Consider the following 24767-nt stretch of genomic DNA (forward strand, 5'->3'; position numbering starts at 1 on the left):
ATTCCTATTAATGCGGCGCCATATAAAATTAATGCGGTGCCATAAATTTCGGCCTAAACCCTATCCTGCTTCTTCGTCGTCACAGGGAAAACTCGCAACATTTCATTCGTGTGCCAACTATTTCTAATTGGCCCACCACCTTTCCTTAATTATATATTCTGTTACGAAGAAAGATGGCTCTGTTCTCGTCTGTGTAGATTACCGACGCCTTAACAAGATCACTCGCAAGGATGTCTATCCCCTACAGCGCATAGATGACGCCACTGACTGTCTGCAAGGCTCGGAATTCTTTTCTTTCTTAGATTTGCGGTCGGGATATTGGCAAGCGCCATGTGGCAGAAGTCGACCGGCCGAAGACAGCATTTGTTATTCCTGGTGCTTATACGAATTTAACGTAATGCCTTTTGGACTTTGTAATGCGCCCGCAACATTTTAGCGCATGATGGACACAGTTTTGCGAGGCTTAAAACGACACATGTGCCTGTGCTTCTCGATGATGATGTCGTCCTTGCTCTGGACTTCACACGCACCTTCAGCGGCTCAAATGTGTCCTGACATGCTTAATGAATGTCGACCTACAGCTGAACTTGAAAAAGTGCCGCTTTGCAGCGAGACAGCTTACAATACCCGGTCATGTTGTATTTAAGGGCGGCGTTCTCCCCGATCCGACCAAACTTCGCGCCATCGCTGAATTCTCTAAACCAACGTCGATAAAGGAACTACGTAGTTTCGTTGGACTCTGTTTCTACTTCAGATGGCTCATTAGAAATTTTGCCGCCATCTTATCACCCCTGACGAAGCTTCTCGGAAGCAATGGCGCTCTCTCCTCATGGCCATCGGAGTGGGAGGACGCTTTCACGAATCTGCGCCGTCTTCTTTCTCCACCCCCAATTTCGCACCAGTACTACCCAACAGCTTCTACAGAAGGCACACGGAACCCAGCGGTGTCGGCGGCGCTGTCCTTGCGCAACATGAACACGCATTCGGTGAATACGTCGCAGCATACGCAAGTCGAACACCGACAAAAGCCGATACCAACAGTGCATGCGACGGAGAAAGAATCTTTAGCCATCATCTGGACCATTACTAAGTTCTGTCCTTGTTTGTATGGGCGCCCATTCGATGTCGTCACAGACCATCATGCACTTTCTTGGATCCCATCATTGACAGATCCTTCAGGCCGCCTTGCTCGCTGGACACTTCGGCTACAAGGCTTTGACATCCGAGTCGTGTGTCGAAATGGACGCCAGCATTCTGACGCCGACGCCCTGTCACGCTCTCCCTTGTCCGACAACATTTCCTATTCCTCAGCGTCTGTCTACTATTTCCTCGATTGACATTGGAACCATCGCTTCCGAGCAGCCCAAGGACCACTGGATTGCCTACCTTAGAGACTTTCTCTCCGATTCATCAACACAACCGACAACTCGCGCGCTGCGTCGTCAAGCTCACCATTTCGCCATTCGCGATGACCTGCTTCACCGACGTAATTATTTCTCAGACGGTCGTCAACGGTTATTGGTAATACCTCGAAGCCTGCGCTCCGAAATCTGCGCATCCTTCCATGCTGATCCGTAGTGTGGGCATTCTGGAGTTTTGAAAACGAGGGACTGCTACGTTTAAAAATTTGTTCGCTCTTGTCCCGATTGCCAACGCCGCAACTCCTCTGGCCCCCAGTCGCCAAGTGCTCTACAGCCTCTATCTTGCCCTGCGCGACCATATGGACGTGTCGGCATTAATTCGTATGGGCAACTTCCCCTAAGAACTGGTGCTAACCGCTGCGCCATCGTCGTAGTTCATCACCTCACGCGATACGCCGAAACCGCCGCCCTACCGCGGCGTTGCGTCGTTCCTCCTTCACAGTTTTATTCTCCGCCACGGTCCACCCCAGGAACTGCTCAGTGGTTGCTGCCGCGCCATTTTGTCCGAAGTCGTTGAGGCCATCCTCAATCAGTGCTGTGTTGTTCCTCGGACAACTACCGCCTATCACCCTCAAACCAACGGGCTCAGCGAACGCTTCAACCGTACGTTTGGCGACATGCTTGCACTGTATGTCACCTCTGACCACTCAAAGTGGGACCTCATTCTACCCTTTGTCACCTATGCATACAGCTCCGCGATAGAAAGTACCACTGGTTTTTCGCCATTTTCCTTATTGTATGGCCGCCATCCGTCGCACACTGTCGACACAATTCTCCCTTACCGGCCTGATGCATCCGAGTGTGTACGCGTTTCTGCCGCTGTGAGACATGCTGAGGAGTGCCGCGAACTCGCAGGGGCCTTAACTTCATCTGACCAAGAACGCCAGAAGAGCAGCCGCCCCGAAAACACCGACGCGCCCACTTTCCTTCCTGGCATGCACGCTTGTGCGCCTGTCAGTTCCTGCCACTGCAGCTGGTCTCTCAACAAAACTACTGCCCAAGTACGAAGGCCTGTAAAGCTTTTGCTTGGCGCCTGTGCTGCTCATGCAGGGGAGGCCCAAACACCAGCTTCGTCTTAGCGCCTTTATGTGAAGTTTCATTTGAACTATAGTGACTACAAACAAGATATATATGGAACCCGGCAGTGGCTTCACGGGTGACATTTCTGAATGTTGATCACCAGAATGTTGAACTTGCTTTCACCGTTGTGCATCCCTCTTTCTATGTCATCATCATCCCTCATCACACCTTTATGTCCCCGTTCCTGCTCCCTATGTGCACAGTAGCCGGCTATAGCGCGCTACCTCAGGCCGACCTCTCTGCCTTCTTTAACATAAACTCTTTCTCTCTCTCTCTCTCACCACATCATCGAGCGCACATCTCCCGTGAATTACGTCATCGCACCAGTCACGCCGTCTTCGGACTTGCGCCGCCGGGGACGTCCATGTGTAGCGCCTGAAGACTAACTTCGACCCGCTCATTGTGGTACACTCGTAGGTCAGCAGAACGGCTCCTTTTCGTTCCCGCGGGTAATTGTACAGTCAAGACAACGACCGCTCGCCAATCATCATCACCAGCGCTGCGCACGGGGTTCGCCGCTCGTGCTGGGACTCTTGCTGCTGCTTGACCGCCGTGTTAGCCGCTTTCAGTACGCAGCCAATAAACCTCTTCACAGTTCATTATAGCGATTGATCGGCGCCTGTTCTTACGAACTGCACTTAAGTACAAACTGCATCGCGAATATGAGCTAAGGGCGCGAATTCGCATTGCCCTTTGTTCGTAAAAACTCCTTTTCATTGACCAGTTACCAGTATAGCCTTCGCTAATATTTTCACGATTTGCCTGCTGCTGTTTTTACGACGTCTTGAGAGCTCGGCTTCACAGAAACATTCTTCCGCTAGAATTCTTTGTAAGAGCAGATATCAGCCAATCTTGATGTTGTAGATATTATTAGTGCAGATGGTTGGGGGATGGCAAACAGCACTTACGAACGAAAAACTATAAGAAATCGGCCCTTGGGTTCACATTCACAGAAAAATCACTTATGCTTGTACTGTTCGTAAGTGCAGGTGATATCCAATCGATATGATGGACAAATTGTCGAAAGCGAGCGGCCAATGGGGAACAGAACGTATGCGAACAACAACCTTGGTGAATTAGGCCCTTGTTACGTAAACAGTGGGCCCAGGGCCCGTAACAACGGCAGATACAGGAGTTCATCTTAAAACTTTTTGTGCACAAACAAACAGGGACGAAGAATAGGAGCAACAAAAGGACGAGCGCTTTCTAACTGTGTTGCTCCTATTCTTCGTCCCTGTTTATTTGCGCACAAAATGTTTTATGAATCGCTTCCAACTAGGCCGACTCGCAGTTATGCTTCAGATACAGGAGTGCCTGCCGCCAACTGGAGCGCACTAAATGAAAATTAAATTCTGAGGTTCTACGCGCCAAAAACACGATATGATTAGGCCCGCCACAGTGCAGGACTCCGGATTAACTTTGACCAGCAGGGCTTTTTTAATGTGCACCCAATCACGGTACACGGGCTTTTTTTGCATTTCGCCTCCCATCGAAACGCTGCCGCCGCGGCCGGGATTTGATCCCGCGACCTTGTGCTTAGCAGCGCAACGCCAAAGCCAATACGCAACCTCGGCGGGTAACTGGAGTGCACTCTCCTCCAGTGAATGTCCCGGTTTGAAATTAGACATATACGGGGTGTTCGCCGATCGGACACATTGAAACCTTTTGTTGATATTCGTCATCCAGGTGAACGGCACCATCGTGCTGTTCAATCCAGAGTGGACCGACTACTGGCGGTACGTGCCGTACCGCACCAAGGGGCCTTCCTACGCAGCCAGGTACGCCACCACCTATTCTAATAGATAGAACAGAACATTTATTTGGGCAAAAATAGACATTCACAGGCAAATTCCAGTCCACGTAAGCCTTGTGGCTTGTATGCGTGACTGGGCAGTCTCGGCTCACAACCACCTTCTCTCAGTAACAAGCAGCAAGTTCCGGAACTATGCAATGCTTGCGAATAATTTCGCAGCTGGAAACAGAAATACATGTGTAAATAACTGCCCTGCAAAAGGTAAGTTATGCATAAAAGAAAAGTAATTTAATAAAAAATAAATATTAAAATGAGGCAAGTAAGCAGGAAAACGGAAAAAAAAATCGACACAGCGCCCAGAATAAAAACACGCATATACAGAAAGGCAGACAGAGACTGCTTGATGACATCGTACATCGAATTATTACATAACTTATAGTGGGCATTTGTTTTTCTTCCTTCAACCTCTCTTTAGATGTTCGAACACATAATCGGTGACCTTATGAAACCTCGCATTTGTTTAAATGAATTGGGAGTAAAACTAGTTTGCAACTTATTGAAATGAAATGTAATACAAAACAAAAGGATTCTCCTCCAATATTTTGTTAAGAACAGTACAAGTTTACACTCCTTGATTTGCCTAAGCTGTCTCGTTTTGATATTTTCAATATCGAAGCTAGTAGAGTGCTACTTTTTTACTTATAGCATCGAATGCAAATTGTCTATGTCACCTATCTAGTAAACTGAAGCAGTTCATAATGTCTGCTGGAGCTTCTCTATGCAATGTGTTCCGTAAGTGAGGAAAACACGAATTTTATATACAGGATTGAATCTAACCAGTTAAACTTGTAATGGGAGGATGAACCGTAAACTGTTAAGAGCCGCACCTATAACATATTCACCTAACGCCTTAGGTACAGCCTTCATAGGGGAGACATCTCAAAAAGGTGTCACGTTGTGCGTGTAAGCACACAACCAAAGCTCAGGCTGCAGAAGTCCTGGACTAAGGACCCCCCACCCCCATCCCTTGGCGTAAGCAGAAGGAAGCATGATTGCGTTTTTCTTTATTTCTCGAATAAAGTTTGCTTCTCCTCCTCCATAGCCGCATTGCTATGCATTCAATGTGGTCATTCCAAGATTTAAATGATATAGAAGTGATGACCTAGGTATTTAGCACTGTGTACTAAGGTCACTGGAGGGCAAGAACAATTCTAGCAGCTGCTGTTATGAAGGAATATTGGATGTGAAGGCGTTAATGTTTTTGTACGATCCGTAGAAACATAGTAGATTGGTCTTGAATTTGTTTGTGAGGATTCGATTTCCTATAAACCAATCTAATAGGCACATAATACGCTGCTACGTAAAATAATTGCAGTCCCATCAGCATGCAAATAAACTTTAGAAGTAATTTGTAGGCATGCTAGATCATTGATGTAGATTTTAAATCGTAATTTCCTCACCATAGATGCCTGGGACACACCGCAAGTAACTTTTAGCGGCTTGCTCACAAATAACTTGTTTTAACACACTAAGTGAGATCGGAACATTAATTTTTGAAATAAGTACGGAAAGGAACTCCTGAAGCGAAAGTTGGCCAATTTTTCATGTAATAATAAATGGTCAGTTGTATCAAATGTCATTTGCTAGTCTACAAAAGAAAAAGAGGGAAAACATGAGAAATATAAAATTTTTATCAGTTCCCTGGCCCAGAAAGTCCGTAAAATTCTCAAGAATCATTGTTGTACTTCAACCTCTGCGGAAACCGTATTGTGAGTAATTTAGCAAGCTGTATTTTTCTGAGACGTTTGTCACATTCTTGTGAATTATTTTTACCCGAATACAGGCTAAATAATTCAGTATTGCTATGGGTCTGTAATTGTTGTATACTGATTGCGAGTCCATTTTCTAATGTGGTCGTACCATGCTTGTCTTCATACTTTCCGGCATTACACCTGTCCTAACTGTTTAGTTTATATAAAAACTAACAGCGTCTTAGTGTCACTAAAAGTGTAGGCAATATCTCTTATAATAATTGCATCAGTTCCTGGCGATCGAGTAATGGGAATTTAACGCACTGGTTCCCACAGCTCAACCTCTGCAACTTCTAACATGAATGTGAAGTGCACATCGGAACTTTGGAAAGTGTTGAATGAATTGCAGAGCTAATTAATCTTGAACTTGTTTTACTTATTTAATAAAGCACTGATTGAAGCTGTTAGCCAGTACATCCCTAGTGATGTTAAGAAATGCTGATAGGAGGGATTCATGGATGCCCTTCCTGGTTGGCCTTCTGTTTCCTGAGAGTTGCCATTTTTCCTACCGTTTTTGCCGCAAGCATTAACTATAATTTATTAGTAGTGCTTCTTTACCAATTTGATTTTAGCTGTAACATTGTTTCTTATTTGCATAAAATTCTTGCCCGAAAATACCATCATCAGGGTTTTCATGACTCCCGGGGTTTCTTCATTTTATATTGATGTTTTTTTTTCTTCGCTGACTGTATACTTATTAAACTTTTAAGCTAACTCATAGGCTCGAATGTGATCGCAACTTATTAGAAAGCTTCAGTTGATATTATTGATGCGTTTATTTGCCTTTTCGGAATTTATTACCAACCATTGTTCTACTGACGCATGGAAATTAACAATCGACCTCTCTAATACTGTCAAGGCAGTAAAATAGTGATCCACGACCTTCTATTCATTAATGCATCGAAACATATTTTATTTCGCCATTATTATCCGTTGATTCTCATAGTCATGGTTTGTACATGCTCTATTGATACCTGTGTAAATAATTTGGTGGCAAGGAATTCTTCCTTTGTAATACTTTGCATAAGAATCTGCATACCATGACTTGCCAGCAGGGTTAAATATTATGTCGTTAATAATGTATGGTTACCATCAACGTCAATGATTATATCTTGGGCTAAAATAACTTGTTTACAAATACCGTGTTTATTTAAGAATCGGACATTTCAGCAAGAAAAATATGAACCCTTTTACCAGATGTTCTATAAATTGCTCACACTAAACTCTTCTCCCGTTTTGTCTACGGAAAGAGCTCATTAAATGTGACTTATATGCGGTCACACAAAGGAGGGTTCATTGCCCAGTTGCCGTCTGCCAAGTTCACGTTCTACGTGACGCCTGCGGCAGAAAGGATTCCACCGCTATGGCCGCGAGTTGTGGCGCTTGCTAACACCCCACACGTATAATACCCTAAAACGTGGTTGTAAAAACTGCGCAGCGGTAGTTAAATTAGCAGGAGTGTCGCACGCGTAATGCAAGGACGTGGGTTCGGATCCAGATCTCCGGTAAGTTGTTTTTTCGTCCACTTTAATTTCCCTTTAATTTATCATTTCTACATTTCAATTAAAGCAAGTAATTTACCCTATGCTTTTCTTGTCTGTTGACTTCGCATTACTACGACTAGCAAAAAATCGTGCCCTACACTTTTAGTAAAGTTTTTCCTTCCTCCGCCGGGTTCTTCTTCCTTCGTGTTTTAGTTCGCTCTCGGCTCTTCCTGAGCCGCTGCACTGTTCTCTGCTTCGGTATTCCAGGACTAAAGATGCTGGATGTCAATAATTCGAACTGAATTTATTTACAGGCAGGCATTAGCGGTTACACTGAGTATACATTAACAAGGGAAACGGGTTCACATTTACGAATGCGGCTGAGCAAGGCCTCGGAGCAGTCCGTCGCTCCGATCGGGCACCTGACGAGATCGGTCCGTCGACTCTCAAGCCTCAGCTCACACTGCCCGCTCAGCCGCGCACATTCTCACCCCCAGCCGCGGGACCATGTGTCCGAGCTGCGTAACTCGCACCGGCGGCGGCCGCCGCTCGGACCACCCGAGCCGCCCGAGCCGCCTCGGCCCGACCCAACACTCCCCAATTACTCCCTTCTCCAGATGCCGCTACAGCGGCTCGCTGCGCGATTTATGGCGCTCGCCAGAACCAGTGCGCGAGAACCCCTGCCGCTCCCTTTTTTGCCGAACAGCGTTCGGCCACCGCCTTCCCAAAGCAGGCGCTCTCTGGAAGCGGCCCGGGTGCGAGCCAACAGCACAACATCGCAATGCAACACATACACAAAAGCAGAGTGGACCCCAGAGAAGTCGAGCAAGGACGCACTTAAGCAAAGAAAAAGAATGCACACATGAGCTTCACCAAGCCGAACATTCACAACGACCTTACACTTCCCCTTCTCGTTCCTCAAAATCATAACCAGTCACTTTTTTACTAATACAACGTTATCGCCACCGTCTTTACCTTTCCTACAATGGAAAAACGCATTGAATCTGGCAATTTGAAAATGCCGAAATTGGTGGTACTCATTCATGATGTTGATCTCTGTTAAGAACAAACAAGTGCGGTAATATCGACTGAACTTACATCTACAATGTGTCCCAACACCTTTTCAGACTTCTAATATTGACATGCAGTAGTTCAAACGCAACATGACCCGAATGTTCAAAAACCCAGACTTGTTTTCTTTCTGTCCAGTCCGCAAAAGTATAAAAGTTTTCAGACATGGTAAACAAGTTTGGATAACACTTCTTACAGGGGCACCAAGCTTCCAGCTTCTTAACTAATATATGTGCCTATTATGGACCTATACGAAGCGATAGTGCATGCCTCTAGCTCGCTTCTTTGTCAGCTAGAGCAGCCTCTTCATAGTTGTCAAATTCTTATTAATGTACATTTTCATATTTTTTAAGGACTTTCCGTTTCTTAAAGGGACAGACAACCGATTTTTATGTACATAGTTTTTTATGGCGCAACGCGAATCTCACCCTCGGTAGTGTTGTTAGGATCGTCCTGCAGGGGTACTGCTCTGCAAAGCTATTTCAGCCCGCTGCACGTGCTTCGATCGACCCGCGGTGGTGGCGCCCTTCGGAGAACTAGCGAGGACGACAGCGCTAACCGACCATGAACTTCCTTCGGAGAACTGGAGACTACGGCAGCAGGATGGATGGATGGATGGATATTATGAGCGTCCCCTTTGGAACGGGGCGGTGGGTTGCGCCACCAAGCTCTTGCTACTATACTGCCTAATATCCTGCCTAGGTTAAACAATGAAAAAAGAAAAAAAAAACACTGTGAACTACCACGCCCAAATTTTCTGATCCCCTATTGCGAACTGTGCTTTTGTACGTCTCCGTCTTTTGTCGTTTCCCTACTTTTCTTCCACCAATCCTCCAGTCGCCTCTTACTAATGTCTATTGCGGACATGTTTGCTTTACCACTGCTCCCTCTGAACCCAAGGGCTTCAAGGAGGCCAGTGGTGCCTAAATCGACCGCTGGGTAGACGTCTTCACATTCTAATAAAACATGCTCCGTAGTTTCCCTAGCTTTACCGCAGCAAGCACATGCTTTTTCTTCCTTCTTATATCTCGCTTTATAGGTGCGTGTTCTAAGGCATCCCGATCTCGCTTCGAAAAGTAATGAGCTTCTCTTTGAGTTATCATAAATGGTTTCTTTCCTGATTTCGTTTTTTCCTCTTAAGTAGTTACTCATGGCAGGTTTCTTTTCCATTGCCGCCACCCATGAGATTAATTCAGCCTCTCTGACTTTCCGCTTGACCTTCTTTGTTGCTGTGTTGTCCACCCTACAGGCCGCATACTTGCTGGTAAGCTTCCTAGTTCTTTTCCTCCACTGTGAATCAATGTTTTTCCTGTACAGATACCTGAACACCAAACGTGGCCAGCCGGGCTGGCCACGTTTGGCGCCCCCTGTATTGTTGGTTGATTTGCCGGGTCTTCATGGGCTCTCTGCAGCAAGAATAGCTTCCCTAACAAAAGGGTGCTTTCCGGTATTTGGGCCCCAGGATTCGTCACAGTCTGCTGACACTCGTGGCGACTACAGGAGAAAGGCAGCTCTGGAATTTAGAGGCGCCGGCTGGGGTCAGGCGTGACCACCTGGCTACGAAGACGCGCTCAACTTGGGTTCTGAGAATCCAAAGTGCGTACGTGTGTGTGTGAGCCCTCCTCCTTCAAAAAGGCGGGTCAACTTCAATGACGTTGGATGCTACGAATTAGCGGTGAACTGCCGTTTACCTCACCTAGGGATCTAGGGAGAACGGAGTGTTTATAAGCGGCTGTTTGTCGGCTGCTAGGTGTGCTCGTCATCGTGCTCGACCAGCCGTGTGCTGGGTGTGTTTGGAGCTTCGTGCTCGCATGCTGTATGCTTCGTCTTGCGTGCTCCATTTGGGAGCCACGCTCGACTGTCGAATGTATCTCTTGTTTAAAATGTAAATATTGTAAATAAACCCTGTACGCCTAGTTCCTCCCGAGTTCCTCTCTACGACCTTCAACCCCTTCAACTGGTGGCAGCGGCGAGATCGTCCTCCAAATCTTACAGTGTTTACATCTGCAGCGGTTACTTCCAAAAGCACGCGGATATTTAGTTAGCAGAATTTTTCGATCTGAGCAGCCTCTAAAAAAGTAAGAGTCCTTCCTCCAGCAACGCTGAGAAGTGAGAGCGATGTCGATAGCTCGCCTCGCAAATTGTGAAAGCCGCCTATCGTTCCGTTTTCACAGGAGTGAGTGTAACTGTGGTTAACCACCTACATGCATTTTGACCTTTTCAACCACTTTTGAAAATAAAAAAAAGCTGGTGCAATAAGTTCGCGTTGATGTACAGGCATTTCTTATATTTGTGCCGCGTTTTCCCCCAAGTACACGGCTACGTCATGGCTGGCTGGCTCCCGTCGTCGCCGTCGTTCTGTCGATAGACGAGCCAACGCAACTCATTGAAGGCGAAGGCAGCGCCACTTTTCTGCTCACTACAAACAAAGAATTATCTCCACGTTGTAAGTCAGGAAAAACTTATAATAATAAAAAGGAACATGCTACATTTCAATACTAATAAAAAGACCAGGAACCGCGTACGCTAGTAGAAGGTCACGTGGTGGACCTTCTATGTAGCTTCATGTCCTTGCCGCGTGGGGCACCAAAGGTCATTTTTCGAGAGATTTAGTGACGAATAAAAAAGATAAATATACGCTTAATGAGAAAAACATGGCTCGTTTTAGCCCCTACGATAGGGAATCATTCCATCAGCGGGGTTATCTCGAGTCATGTTCTGAGCGGTTGTCTGTCCCTTTAACCTCTTGTCTCGAGCCTCCCAGCTAACAAAACACAAATATAGCGAGAGTTATTCCACGAATAGCCTCAGAATGGTGATGATTGCGGGTGGGAAGCCCAGATTTCGTGGTGAGGGCCTAAGTATACCCTCACAAACATTGATAACCTGAATCCCTAGGTAATTTCTTCGTTAGTATAGTTCCAATTTTTCAACTTCCAGTTTCAATTGAGAGTCGTTTGACCTAAACTATAGCTTCTAGTTCACTAGTTTTCTTTTTCAGGTTTTTGACCTCTTCCTTGTTTGTTTCAAAGGACTTCAAGATCACGTCGTGATTCTCGGACAGTACACCTAGATAGCTTCTATAGTCTGAATAGCGATAGCTTATTTTTTAATTTTGGAATTAGGGGCGTCGGTGCTTCGCTAGCTACATATTGATACGAAGCCATCAAATGGCCCATTGAGCGAGAAAGCCGGCGCCTGTAGCAGCGAAACGGCGCCTAAATTTCATTGGCTGCGACTCCATGTCACGTGAGCGCCTTGACGGAGCAGAGCGGGCGAAAGGGAACAGCTTCTGCTGCACTGGCGCGCCAGGTGTTGCGTGAGGGGAGAGGACATCGCCGCAACGCCACGTCACCCTCGCTCTGGGAAGCCTGTGTTATCCGCGCATTCCTTGTCCGCGCAAGGTCCCGCCTGCGTTCTAACTTCGCCTCAGTAATCGCTATAAAAAATTATTGTATAAGAACTGAATGAATTCGAAAGGGAAAGCGTTGGAAGTAGGGTGTTTCGAACCTACGACCCCACGCTCAGAAGCCGGTGAGTTTCTTACCTACTGGGCTAAACCAGCGCCTCCTACACAGCAGGCCTGTGCACTCCGCTTTATATGACATCATGTTACTTGGACCAAAACATCCATTGCCAAGCCCGGCGTGACGAAAGCGGTGACGTCAAAATCAACGCGGCTTGCTCGGGAGCGTCCCCAAGATTCTATGGCAGTCGGGTAAGGTAGCATGATGTCACGGACCGAAGTACACCGGCCTTGTGCTATCTAGGAGGCGTTGGCCAAGCGTCTCAACGCGCTCGCTTGCCCGCGAGGAGTTCATAATTCGAAGGACCGCTCAGCGGTGCTCAGTTGGACATTAATGCTTTCGCATTCACAACTCATAAAATGTGCTTAGGTGTCCTCGGATTTTTCCTGACGCTTCTCTGGTTTATTCAAACTGCTCAGTACTGTATTAAGCCTATAGCTATAACCTGCATCGAGGCTGGCTATGTCAGGGGTCCCAGGGAGCCAGTCCCTACCTGCTTCTGCATCAGTCGCGATCTACTCTAAGTACATGTCTAGCATGACCATGATCTAATATTTTCATCCAGAAATGCGCATATGGCTCTTCTCCGTGAGATAAGAGCATTCTCAGAAATGACAGCGATTGCTCATAATAATAATAATAATAATAATAATAATAATAATAATAATAATAATAATAATAATAATAATAATAATAATAATAATAATAATAATTTGTTAACCCTTAAGGACCCTTAACAGGGCATTACACAGGGGGGGAACAGTATTTAAATAACATATAAAGAAGCGAATGCTATACAACAATGAATCAACTACGTTACAAGTACAGAGCGCGCGCACACACTAAAAGGATACAGTAAAGAGCAGTGGAAAACACAAGGAAAAAAACAAAGGTAAAACACACATCCTTCCATAGATGGATGGGATGGAGCAAGTAATTAGGAATAAGCTAACAAACGAAGATATACTTTGTAATAAAAGATTGACACCCAACAGGACATTGAAATACAAGACAAAGTATACAAAGCATAATGTAAATCAATATCTTCTATTGGACAACGCCTGTATCGTAAAAGTGGTGTGAGAAAACAAAAATGCGTAGTTCAAGTTATTTAACAAAAAGCTCAGTTAAGGACTGCCTGAATTTTTCTGGATTTCTCTCAAGAGCAACTGCTTCGGGAAGGCAATTCCAGTCTTCAATAGCTGCGGGAAGAAACGATTTATTGAATGCAAGAGTCGAACCATGAAGGCGTTGGACGCTGTTGGAGTTGAACAGGCGGCGAGAAGTTCGAGCGAGTGGCAGTAACAGTGCACCATGCAGGTTAGAAAAGTTGTGATTTAGCTTATGGAATAGGCTGAGACGTGAGATTCTGCGTCTTACTGCTAAAGGGGGTAGTTCAAGAGTTGATTTAATGTTCGAGCGAGTGGCAGTAACAGTGTACCATGCAGGTTAGAAAAGTTGTGATTTAGCTTATGGAATAGGCTGAGACGTGAGATTCTGCGTCTTACTGCTAAAGGGGGTAGTTCAAGAGTTGATTTAATCTGATTTCCGGGAGTGGGGGGGGGACAGACGTAGTGTTCTATTTAAGTAACCTAGCGACCTTGAGGTATCAGTAACAACATTCGAGATATGCTCTGACCATGTCAGTTTACTGTTAATGAGGATGCCTAGATATCGGTAAGAGCTAGCATGTGATAAAGCTGTCGAATTAAGGGAATACTGAAAAATCAGATTAGTTTTTTTGCGTGAAACAACCATGCATTTGCACTTTGAGGTATTAGGCTCCATCAACCAGCGCGAGCACCACGTTTGAATTACGTTTAGGTCGCGCTGTAGTAATGATTGATCACTACTGTTTGAGATTCGACGATATACAACGCAATCATCAGCAAAGAGGCGAACAGATGACGTTATTCCAGATGGCAAGTCATTTATGAAGATAAGAAAGAGAAGCGGGCCAAGAACTGATCTCTAAGGGACGCCGGATACTACTTGTGCTGCTGTTGAAAGCTTACCGCCAATGACTGTGAACTGAGATCGTGCTGTTAGAAAGCTTTTGATCCATGACAAGGTAAGCGGGTCAAGATTAAGATAACTGAGTTTGGCCGTGAGACGACGATGAGCAACAGGGTCAAATGCCTTTGAAAAATCGATGTAGATGACGTCGGTCTGAAAAGACGAATTCAAGTTCAAGTTAAGGTCTGTAGTGAATTCGCATAATTGTGTTTCACATGATAACCCGGGGCGAAAGCCGTGCTGCTTGCGGAAAAAGAAAGAATTATTATCGAGATGACTGGCGACGTGGGAATATATGATGTGTTCCATTAGTTTGCATGCAACGCATGTCAGCGATATAGGCCGATAATTTGACGGGTGAGAGCGGTTGCCCTTTTTGAAAACCGGGGTTACTTTCGCAGTCTTCCAGTCGTGCGGAATTTCACCTTCTAAAAGGGACTGCGCAAAAACTATCTGCAAGATGCGACTCGACACGTCCTTAGTACTTTTAAGGAACTTTGTAGGGATATTGTCAGGTCCTGGAGCACTCGAAATTTTTAATTTGTTAATGAGGCACAAAATACCTTCAACTGTGATGACGACCGGCGGCGTTGCACCGAAATTTGGTCTAGGCAGCGCCGGTACATCATGAACAGGTTCGGAGGTGAAAACAGACGAGAAATAGGAGTTCATGACATTAGCCCGCTGATCAAGTGGAACGTCAGAGCCGTCTGGATAAACAAGCGCAATGTTATGGGATTGATTCTTTGGTTTTAAGTTGCTCTAAAATTCTTTAGGGTTAACACTAATGATATTTTTTAGATCCTCATGATGAAATTTGCGTTTCGATTGCCTCAAAAGACGGGCGTATTCGCGCAGCCGATCCGAGTATTTCTTCCATTTAGATGCTGAGTACGATTTCTGAGCGACACGATACAATCTTTTTTTCTTGCGCGATAGTCTTTTTAGCGAGTTAGAATACCAGGGTTGGCCTGCATCGCCTCGAATGCGAATCAGAGGGACGTGTTTGTCAATTAAATTTTGAATTTGCTGTTTGAACAGCAACCAGTTATTGTTAACTGATCGTGAAGAAGCATATTGACGAAAACATTCATAGAAAGATTCTAGTTCGGAGTTAATCGCAGAAAAGTTGGCCTTGTTGCAGCTCCTGATATATTTTTTTACTGGCTGTTTTTTTTTTAATGGGGAAAGATAGGTGGAATGTTACGGCTTTGTGATCACTTAGTTCCGTGGGAAGGGACACTGATGAAATTAAGTCAGGGTTTGAGACCAAAACAAGATCGAGTATGTTAGAGCCCCGAGTGAGCGAGTGGACAGTCTGAGTAAGGTTGAACCATAGGGTTAACTGAAGGAAGTCTTTGGATAATCGTGAGGATGCGATTGAGTTCTTCCAGTCAATGTCAGGGAAGTTGAAATCACCACAAAGGATGTAATTGGCCTTGGGGAACCGGGAAGTCAAATGAACTAGAACCGAGTGTAAGTCATTAGTGAAGGTGTGGTCACAGTCCGGAGGGTGATAACATGCTACAAGTATGTTTGTACATGTTTTGAGGGACAGTTTAACGTAGATAATATCTAGGCTGCAGTTAATCGTAATGGAGCATGAGGCTATATTGGATCGAACGAAGACCAATACACCACCGCCCCTGCGTGAAGTCCTCTCGTATCTATAAGTAATGAATGAGGTGGCATCCTCCAATAGTTCGTCGCTCTCGATGTCCGGAGTTAGCCATGATTCGGTAAAGACGGCAAAGTCGGTTTCACTATCCTGAAGAAGAGCTTCCACGATATCCTTTTTTGGTAAGTAACTACGGACGTTCGAAAGCACACCCTGCATAAGGTGATAAGTTGCTTCAAAGACAGGAGTGGGAGGGTCAAGGGCGAAGGATGAAAACGGGTGAGTGCAAGCACGTGTTGCTGGCTAGGATTTGAATTCGATAACACAGTGAGTCTGAGCATTGTAAACAAAACGCTTATTGCCTATGATAAGTTCATCGAACCTAATCTTAAAAGGAAGGCTTCTCTCCTGCGCGGAAAGGTAAAGTTTTTTCCTAGCCAGGCGCACACGTGCGGCATAATCTTCGCGTATAGCAAACGATGTGCCTTTTAACTTCCCGCCACAGGAGAGAATTTGGGATTTGTCTTTAAACCGTGCAAACTTCACGATAATAGGGCGGTTCTTCTTTTCTTGGAATTGACCTAGTCTATGGGCCCGTTCAATGTTATTAGTATAGACTGATACGTCCAGTTTGTCACGGCAGAAAGAAATAATCTGGTCCTCGGACTGCTCCCAAGACTCGCCAACCACGTCACGGAGACCAAAAAAGACCAAGTTACAACGCCAAAGTCTATTCTCCGAGTCGTCGCATTTTTCAGTTAAAGCTTGCACTTCTGACTAAAGCTTGGAAATTACAGAACCAGCCTCAGTGCCGTGGATAGAATGGCAAGCTTTATTTGCTTCAACGGTTTGCTCCATATTTGCTCCATATGGATGTGCCTTGTGAAAGTACTGGCATTAATTTATAAATTGGAATATGTGCGCTAATGTAACTAGTTAAATAGTTGATAGAAGTTTTTAAAATAATCAATTATGTATTTTAATTTTTTGCGGGTAATGTTCACCTATTTGAGTAATCCAGCTTAGCCAATAAATTTGTGCGACATGCTACAGGCGATTTTTTAAATTCTGTTTACGATAAAAAAAAAAAGTCGCAGTCTCGCCCAAAAGGTGAAGCATTGATTATGATACCAAATTAGTAGACATATACGAAGTAAGGATAGGAGCTTTATCGATCGTATAAACTTGGAAGCAATAGCTTACTAACTAAATTGACAAGCATGAGGTCACGTGCGCGCAAGCAAACATGAACATATCTCGCTCGATGACCGCGGAAGCTCAGCTGTCAGAACGCTGAAGTGAGGAAGCGCGGCAGTAGCAGTGAGTGAATTGACCTCCATGCTGTGGCTCTCACTTCACGGCGACAGCGACGACCTCTGAGCCATCATCACGGCAACATCACGGCGACGGCAGAAAAGCTCCTGGAGTGTCCATATAATTGCTATCACAATAAAAACAACCGATATAGTATAAATATGGCTGAAGCTTCTGCGAGCGCCTCTGCTGTGAATATTTATGTATGCCTGTATTATCCTAGAGTAATCAAGCTCGAACGAAAAAATTCACGTCTGATCAGCAAGACCGGAAGACTACTTAGAAGTATATCATATAGCTAATTAGCCTTGTACTGACGCGTACACACACCTTCTTTATGGAGGAGGAAAACTAATACGCATGTCCAATCACTCAGCGAACGTCTTGTGTGTCTTTTTCTGCGCCTGTATTTGAATTCTCCTGTTCGCGAGTTATTTGCCCGAAATGGCGCAAGCAGAGCGCCGTGCGTGCAATATGCGCAGATACGGCGCCGTGGCGGCTCTGGTGCGCTCGGCGACCCCGGCCTCGCTGTACACGCCGCACACGGGAATGCTGAAGTACCTGCCCGACCACCCGAAGATCCCCGCCGCCGCAGTCACTGTCGAGGACGCCGAATTGCTGACAAGGCTCGTGGAACGCGGTGAGCTTTACTCGGTTGGTGAAGGTGGTGAGCAGTGCGGGTAATCTAATCGCGGAAACTTTGACGTTATAACGAGATGTGGCTCTCGTGTGGTCTTATCTAGGTATTTCCAAAGGAATAAAAAAAAATAACTTACCGCACCAAATCGAAAGCGTCATCATTTTATTTTTCATCTTTGATGAATGAATGAATGAATGAATGAATGAATGAATGAATGAATGAATGAATGAATGAATGCGGTTTTATTATTAACACACAAGATACAGTACAAGGGAATATTATACAGGAGGAGGTCTCGAGGTCAAAGACTGTAACGGGACCTCCTGTACAGCGTATGTAAAAATGTAAACAGTTGCAACAAATAATGTAAAAAATTAAAAAATAGCAAACATAGCATTGGTTTGCGTTTAGCAGTACTAATACAAATCAGCTGCACACATGCTAGTAAAAAATTATAATAATTATTACATTCGACTAACTACAGAAGTAACTATAGCGCCATAATGAAAGTAAATTGATAATGAGACATAACCAACCGAACTTTTATTTGTGCAGCGTAAGTATTAACAAAATGTACATTTGGAAGGGTGAAAAGGAAAAAAAAGACAACTTAGTTATTGGAGACGATAAAATGTGGTTTTTAGTTCTCGTTTAAATTGAAATTATTTACATGACTTAATAGTAGGAGGTAGTGTGTTCCTGAAGGAAACGGACGAAAAATGGATACTGTGCTTACCATAATTTGTGCGTACCTTGGGAAGAATAAAATTATTGTTTACTGCAAATCGCGTAAGATTAGTATTCATTAGACAAGATTGAGGTAACAGACTCTTGTGGTGAGCCTAATCTAGTTGTCGGTATAAAAAAAACGTACCAAGATTAAAGTTAACAAGTTCGTCTACAGTAAGAATGTTATAGTTATGTAATAACTGTTTGGAATTGAAATGGTTAGGACTAAATGTGATTATTTTAACAGCCTGGTTTTGTAATACTTGTAATGATCGAAAGTGGGCACGGTACGTATTGCCCCAGCATGCAATACAATAGTCTATATGTGAATGGATAAATGAGTAGTATAAAGAGAGTAGTGTTTTATGGTTAAATACATACCGAGCTTTTAAAAGTGTCCTTATTCCGCATGTTGCCTTCTGCCTAATGTTGGCTATGTGTTGATAAAATTTAAGGTTAGAATCAAGTTCTACACCCAAATAGTTACCGGAAGTACTATGCCAGATAAGATTATTACCAATGTAGCGCGGAAGAATGAATGCGGATGAGTGTTGGTGGGACGTGAATAAAACAAATTTAGTTTTAGACGAGCTTATATTGAGGTGGGTAATTCTGCACCAATTTAACACGTTGTTTAAGTCAGTATTAAGTTTCGAAACTCGGTTCCTTATAAACAAATGTCAGAGTTAAAGATAGTTGTGTCATCTGCATAAAGAATGTAGTTAGAAGAAAGCAGGCATTTAGGTAGGTCATTAACATATATTAAAAACAACAGTGGGCCAAGTATGGATCCCTGTGGTACACCAATGTTTGTTATCATTGATTTAGAAAGAACACCATTAATTCTAACTCTTTGTGCTCTATTTTTTTAGTAATATTGTATTAAAGCAGGACCTGTTATTCTGATAGATTCAAGTTTAAGGGATAAAATCCAGTGGTTAATTTTATCAAATGCTTTAGTTAAATCCACGAACACTGATCCAGCATACAGGCCCTTATCGATTGCCATCTTTAATTGTTCAATTAGGACGATGAGAGCAAGTTCAGTTGAATAGCCCTTGCAGAAGCCGAATTGGAATGGTGAAATAATACTAAATTTAGATAGGTACTTAGGGCGCTTTTCTACCAGCCGTTCAATAACTTTGCTAAAAAAGGGTAGAATGCATATTGGCCTATAATTAGTAATCAAGGTATGGTCACCCTTTCTAGGTACTGGAGTAATTCTACCTTGTTTTAGTTCTTGTGGGAAGGTTCCAGTCTTAAACATTAGGTTAATAATAATTGCGAGAGCATCTGAGATTAGGTGCCCAATTAGGTTGATGTGATTCGAATGTATATTATCAAGACCTGCACTTGTTGCTTTTAAATTTCTTATAATGTTTTCTATTTCCTGTGGTGTAGTTGTAAACAAAAAGAACGAGTCAGGTAGGCGTCGCATTAAATGGCTATATTGCGTGGGTATATGCGAATCGCTACTAAAGAAAAATTCAGCAGAAGAATCAGCAATATCTTGTGAGGTGGTGTACGCTTTGTCGTTATGAATAATTTTCTTTAAAATATCGCGATTGTTTCGCCTATTTAAAAAAATTATTTACTATCTTACATTTCTTACTAATGTCTGTTCCGCATTCTAATATTTTTTTCTCGTAATAAAGTTTCTTTTTAGCTTTTTTTAGTTCGATACCAAGAAAGTTGGCAAATTTTTTATACCTCCTAGTCAAATTGCCGTTAAATGGCCGTAGTTACGTTTTCTTATACAGATTGTCTTTTTTGCGCATCAAGGCTAGAAGCTTATCTGACAGTCAAGAATTCTGTGGGGACACAAACTTTTTTTTTGCATGTGACTTTGCGGGTATGGCAGTCAAAATACGATTTTAGTACAGATATAAAGAACGAGAAGGCCGTTTGTGGATCTTTCATGTCTGCTATAGACGACCAATCAGCTTGGCTCAGTGAATAAATGAAAGCTTCTTTGTCAAGTGTTAGCTTTGTGTAAGTGGCTTCGACAGAGCTTTCATTATTCTGAAAGCGTAAAAATATCGGGTAGTGATGAGTCAGATTTTGTAACAGGCCAAAGTATCCTGCCAGACTGTACCAGACAGACTGTAACAGACTGTATCCTGCCAAAGCCACACTAACTGTGCCAGATCTGCTTTCTGAGGACAAACTTATATATATATATATATATATATATATATATATATATATATATATATATATATATATATATATATATATATATATATATATATATATATAAATTTTTTTTTTATGTGGCACGACCAGACAGAGAATGGCTGCTGTGCCAATTCCGTGGCATTGCAGGTCGGCATTGGAGCGCACTTGTTTTCACATTTTTTGTCTCCAAAGCTGTGCGTCTTCATTGCAAGCGCGTGAATTAAGAAGGATGCAAGGGTTGGCAACGAACAGCGTAAAGCACAAGGCCTGCGATGCACGACCATGATTAACCATGATTCTGGAATTCAGTGTCTCCTCATTGATCGGTGTCTGTGCGCTCCGCGCGCAACACGGAGAAGCGGGCGCATCCGGCAGCTAAATGCATTTTACTGCACCGCGAGTCTACATTGAATCGGCATTAGAGCGCTTTTTCCAGTTTATCTTTCTCTTTTTCCGCAAACCCAGTCCACATAATCTGTGACGGCTGGCGATGATCCTGTGTCGGTGCCCGGAGCCACCATGCAGTGTGTGCGTGCAAACCAAGCTGCACAAACTTTACGAAGACAACGTCTTCTTTGTTGACTTCACACGTGCGTGTTGTACGTGTGAGCATCCGGGCATCTGTGCGGCCTCTGGGTCAAAAACGGCCCTTTCGCGCCTCATTATGCAAAAAAGAAGTGAGGCGTGCAGACAGGGCACAAGAGTAGAGAAGTGGACAACACGTCACAAGTGGACTACTCTTGTGTCCTGTCTGCACGCCTCACTTCTTTTTTGCATAATGAATCCTTACCAACTAGCTCAGCTTTCTGTCGTTCTAACCTTTCGCGCCTCCTTTCGACCGTGGTAGCAAGACGCAAAAGGTAGCAAAATGTAGGTCTCAACGCAACAAAAAGCGAGAATTAGTCGCAGAGCAGGCAACATTAACGGTACGGGCGTAATTAGTGCCATTGTAGTAAAATATTGACCACGGTGCACCATACTCTCGGATAGATCCGCTTGGCATATTGAAAAAAAAAAAGAAAGAAAGAAAGGCGTATCAACCAAATACGACGCGAAAGAAGACGCCGACATACATGCGCGTAAAAAAACAGAGCGAATAAAAAAAAAACTCGGCCTGAATAAAACAAACAGGTAGTCCGGAAAGAAAATGTAAAGACCGGCAATGGAACGAATAAAATAATGCAAATAACGGTAACAAATATTATGCGATTATGCAAGATTGCATCAGTCCTTGTAGCTGCTGACACTACGTAGGCGCTGTGCGACATGTACAGCCTTCAAGATTGGCCCATGTCGCAATGGAACAGGTAGCAATTCACGTTTCTTCGCTACAGTACAAAAACCACCACCACCACCACCACCAACAACAACAACACAAAAAGAAAAAAGAAAGAAACACACACAAAAAAACAACCAATCGTCATGAATTTGCCGTCATACTATCGTCGTCGTCTTGCTGCTGCTGCTGCTGCTGCTGTCCTCACGCACACGCGTACGCACGAAGCTGCTCGCCTTCGAACCCGTTGGCCCGTCTGGTAACGTTTTGCAGAACCTCAAACGATGATGGGTGGCTACCAGAAGAATGCTTCGCATAACATCGATTCCTACATCGTGCAGGATCTGCACATTGTCTTCGTCACAAACGTCCTCAACTTGACTGTTTATAAGTTTACCACATAATTTACGCTCAGTGTACCTCTTAAACTTACGAGTTGTAGCCGATGACTTCGCAACGCGTATTCACTTGAAACGAAGTCTGAGAACTACACCAGTTTCGAGATATTAATTTTCAAAGGGTCTGATGAAATGCATTAGTGTTCCAGTTACTTTTGTGCTTCAATGTATAACACAGCGTCTCCTTAAATAATGTAGGTGGAACAACAGTGCATTTTTACGGCAAGTTTGACGGCGCATATCTCGAAACTAGTGCCATCCTCAGAACAAGTCGATATGCCTTGCAAGCTCGCTTGATACAATTCGTAGATTGAAATACGTGCCGTAATGTAATTAATAAAATAATTGATATAATTATGGTAACTACTAAATTAGGCATTTTGATTTCTCGTAGAAACAATCACCGCCTCATCGAATAATTTAGCGCAAGGGTTAGAAATGTGCCATCTGCTACAGCCAATTTTTAAAAATTTAGTGCAGCTGCAACACACACACACAGCGCACACACAAACACAATATATATATATATATATATATATATATATATATATATATATATATATATATATATATATATATATATATATATATATATATATATATATATATATATATACAGTTAAATAAAAGCCTCAGACCTGCAGGTAGATGATAATTTTGGAGCTGTTTACCAATCTATAGCTAAAGAGAACTTTTCTGAATATTTGCAAAGTCATTCGTGTGATCCCACTCGTGAAACATGGCAATATCCCACTTTTTCAGACCCTCAAGCCACACAGGCTATCTTTGTAAGGTCGTGGAGAAAATTGCCGACCAATGAAACTGTTTTCAAATGACATGACAGTTTCTACTGCGGCATTGCACTAGTAGTGCTGGATCTTGTCATATGAGTTTAACACGTAGAGAATTAACCATAACAGTCTTTCTCAATGTCAACGAGGCGCCAGGCACTGCAAATCACAACCCATGTGCTCACAACCCATGTGCTCGTTAGTGTTAGATTTAACTTTTGTGCGGCCGATTCCTGAAGTGAATTCCTCAATTTTTAGGTAGCTCAAACATTTTTATTCAGACAATTGAAGATCCGAGTAGTTGTCGCCGTATCATGCAGGGAGTTCCGCGAGACAGTGAATTGGTATTCTTCTTTTCAATTAACCTAATAGCAACTTTACAGCGAAAACTACAGTGTACACTGGTCTGCAATGTACATTATAAGCTGATGACCTGTGTAACACGGGCCGTCTGGTTCATGCGTTCCTCTGCTTCGATCGGCGCTGCAAGAACAACACCTCGAGGATACTGAAACCTTCGTGAAAGAGACGGGTGTGATTTTTTTCTTTTTTTAACGTTTAGACTAGCGGCCGTTCATTTCATTAAATGGCAGCTGGAAAATTATTGCCTAACGCTTGAAGGGCCAAACTATCCATGACTGACGGCCTTCTCTACGTGCAGGTTCCAACGTTGTCGTGCACCTGGAGATGAGCAACAACCACACGCAGGGCGTCTCCAGAAACATTGTTGCCGACATCACGGGCTCAGTCTTTCCGGAGCAGGTAAAATGTGCACGAACGGGAGTCGCGCTACCAGACACTGGCGACGTTCGCTTAATCGTATTTTCTTGTTTTGAGTAGCACATGCTTTACATCTCTTTTTTTTAGTGCATTTTGCCCTCTCTTCATAAGAATCTTCAGCATTTGTATACTTGGATACATATATTGCCAGGGAAGCATTCACGGCAAACGTTCACTAGCCGCCAGTGCGTTTGTCCGTGGCGGAGTGGCCATTGAACAGCGACTTCACAGGGCACAGTGCAATTAGTTCAGTACAGTCAAATAGGAAACGGAGATTTTTTTCCCTAGTTTTGCCTGCGCTACCTTGCTACCGAAACCAATGGTCGAGAGAAAAAGAGAGTCCTGATGCCTAGCTAAATGACGACAAACGGCTGAAATGATTTCGAAGTCGGCTCAGTTCATCGTTACTCTAAGCGGGACAGGTTGTCCCTTCTCTCCACCTTGCACACAAACATCTAAAACGAGGCCAAACGTAACAAAAATTCTTTAATTCATTTGGTACCATAAGAAGAAAACACTCCACTTATCTCGGCGCCTCTGCGACTTGTATACAAGGTCATGAGGCCGGCCAAGGTGTGTGATGTCGCAGGGAAGCCCGAACTATTGTGTGATCAGCACATGTGTTATTCTTGGACCGTATTCCACAAAAAGTCATTTTGCTAGAACTATTCGAAAGACAAGATGCCAATCAAACGTGTGCGAAGGCAGCCGGACAATGGCTAAGTTGATGACGATCAAAAAGCTTTGAATTCGACCCCTGTAACTTAAAAAACGGTCTTCAGCATTGAAAAAAGAAATAAACGAACACTATGTTATAAAAATAGGCAGTTATTTTTTTCTGCATTATGATAGTTCATTATTGATCGTGTTTACCTTGTGT

The 24767-nt window shown here is 43.8% G+C and overlaps 1 protein-coding gene across 1 annotated transcript in view; it reads left to right on the top strand.

Moving 5' to 3' along the window:
• LOC126545681 (carboxypeptidase Q-like) overlaps positions 1-24767 on the top strand; it is a 35512-nt gene that overhangs the window by 6559 nt on the left and 4186 nt on the right. The window contains exons 3-5 of the mRNA XM_050193623.3: positions 4188-4279; positions 17578-17735; positions 23769-23869. Of these exons, the coding sequence (XP_050049580.1) occupies positions 4188-4279; positions 17578-17735; positions 23769-23869 (351 nt within the window). The remainder of the gene's footprint in view (positions 1-4187; positions 4280-17577; positions 17736-23768; positions 23870-24767) is intronic.

Source organism: Dermacentor andersoni, chromosome 1 (genome assembly GCF_023375885.2).
Source record: "Dermacentor andersoni chromosome 1, qqDerAnde1_hic_scaffold, whole genome shotgun sequence".
Classification (NCBI taxonomy): Eukaryota; Metazoa; Arthropoda; class Arachnida; order Ixodida; family Ixodidae; genus Dermacentor; species Dermacentor andersoni.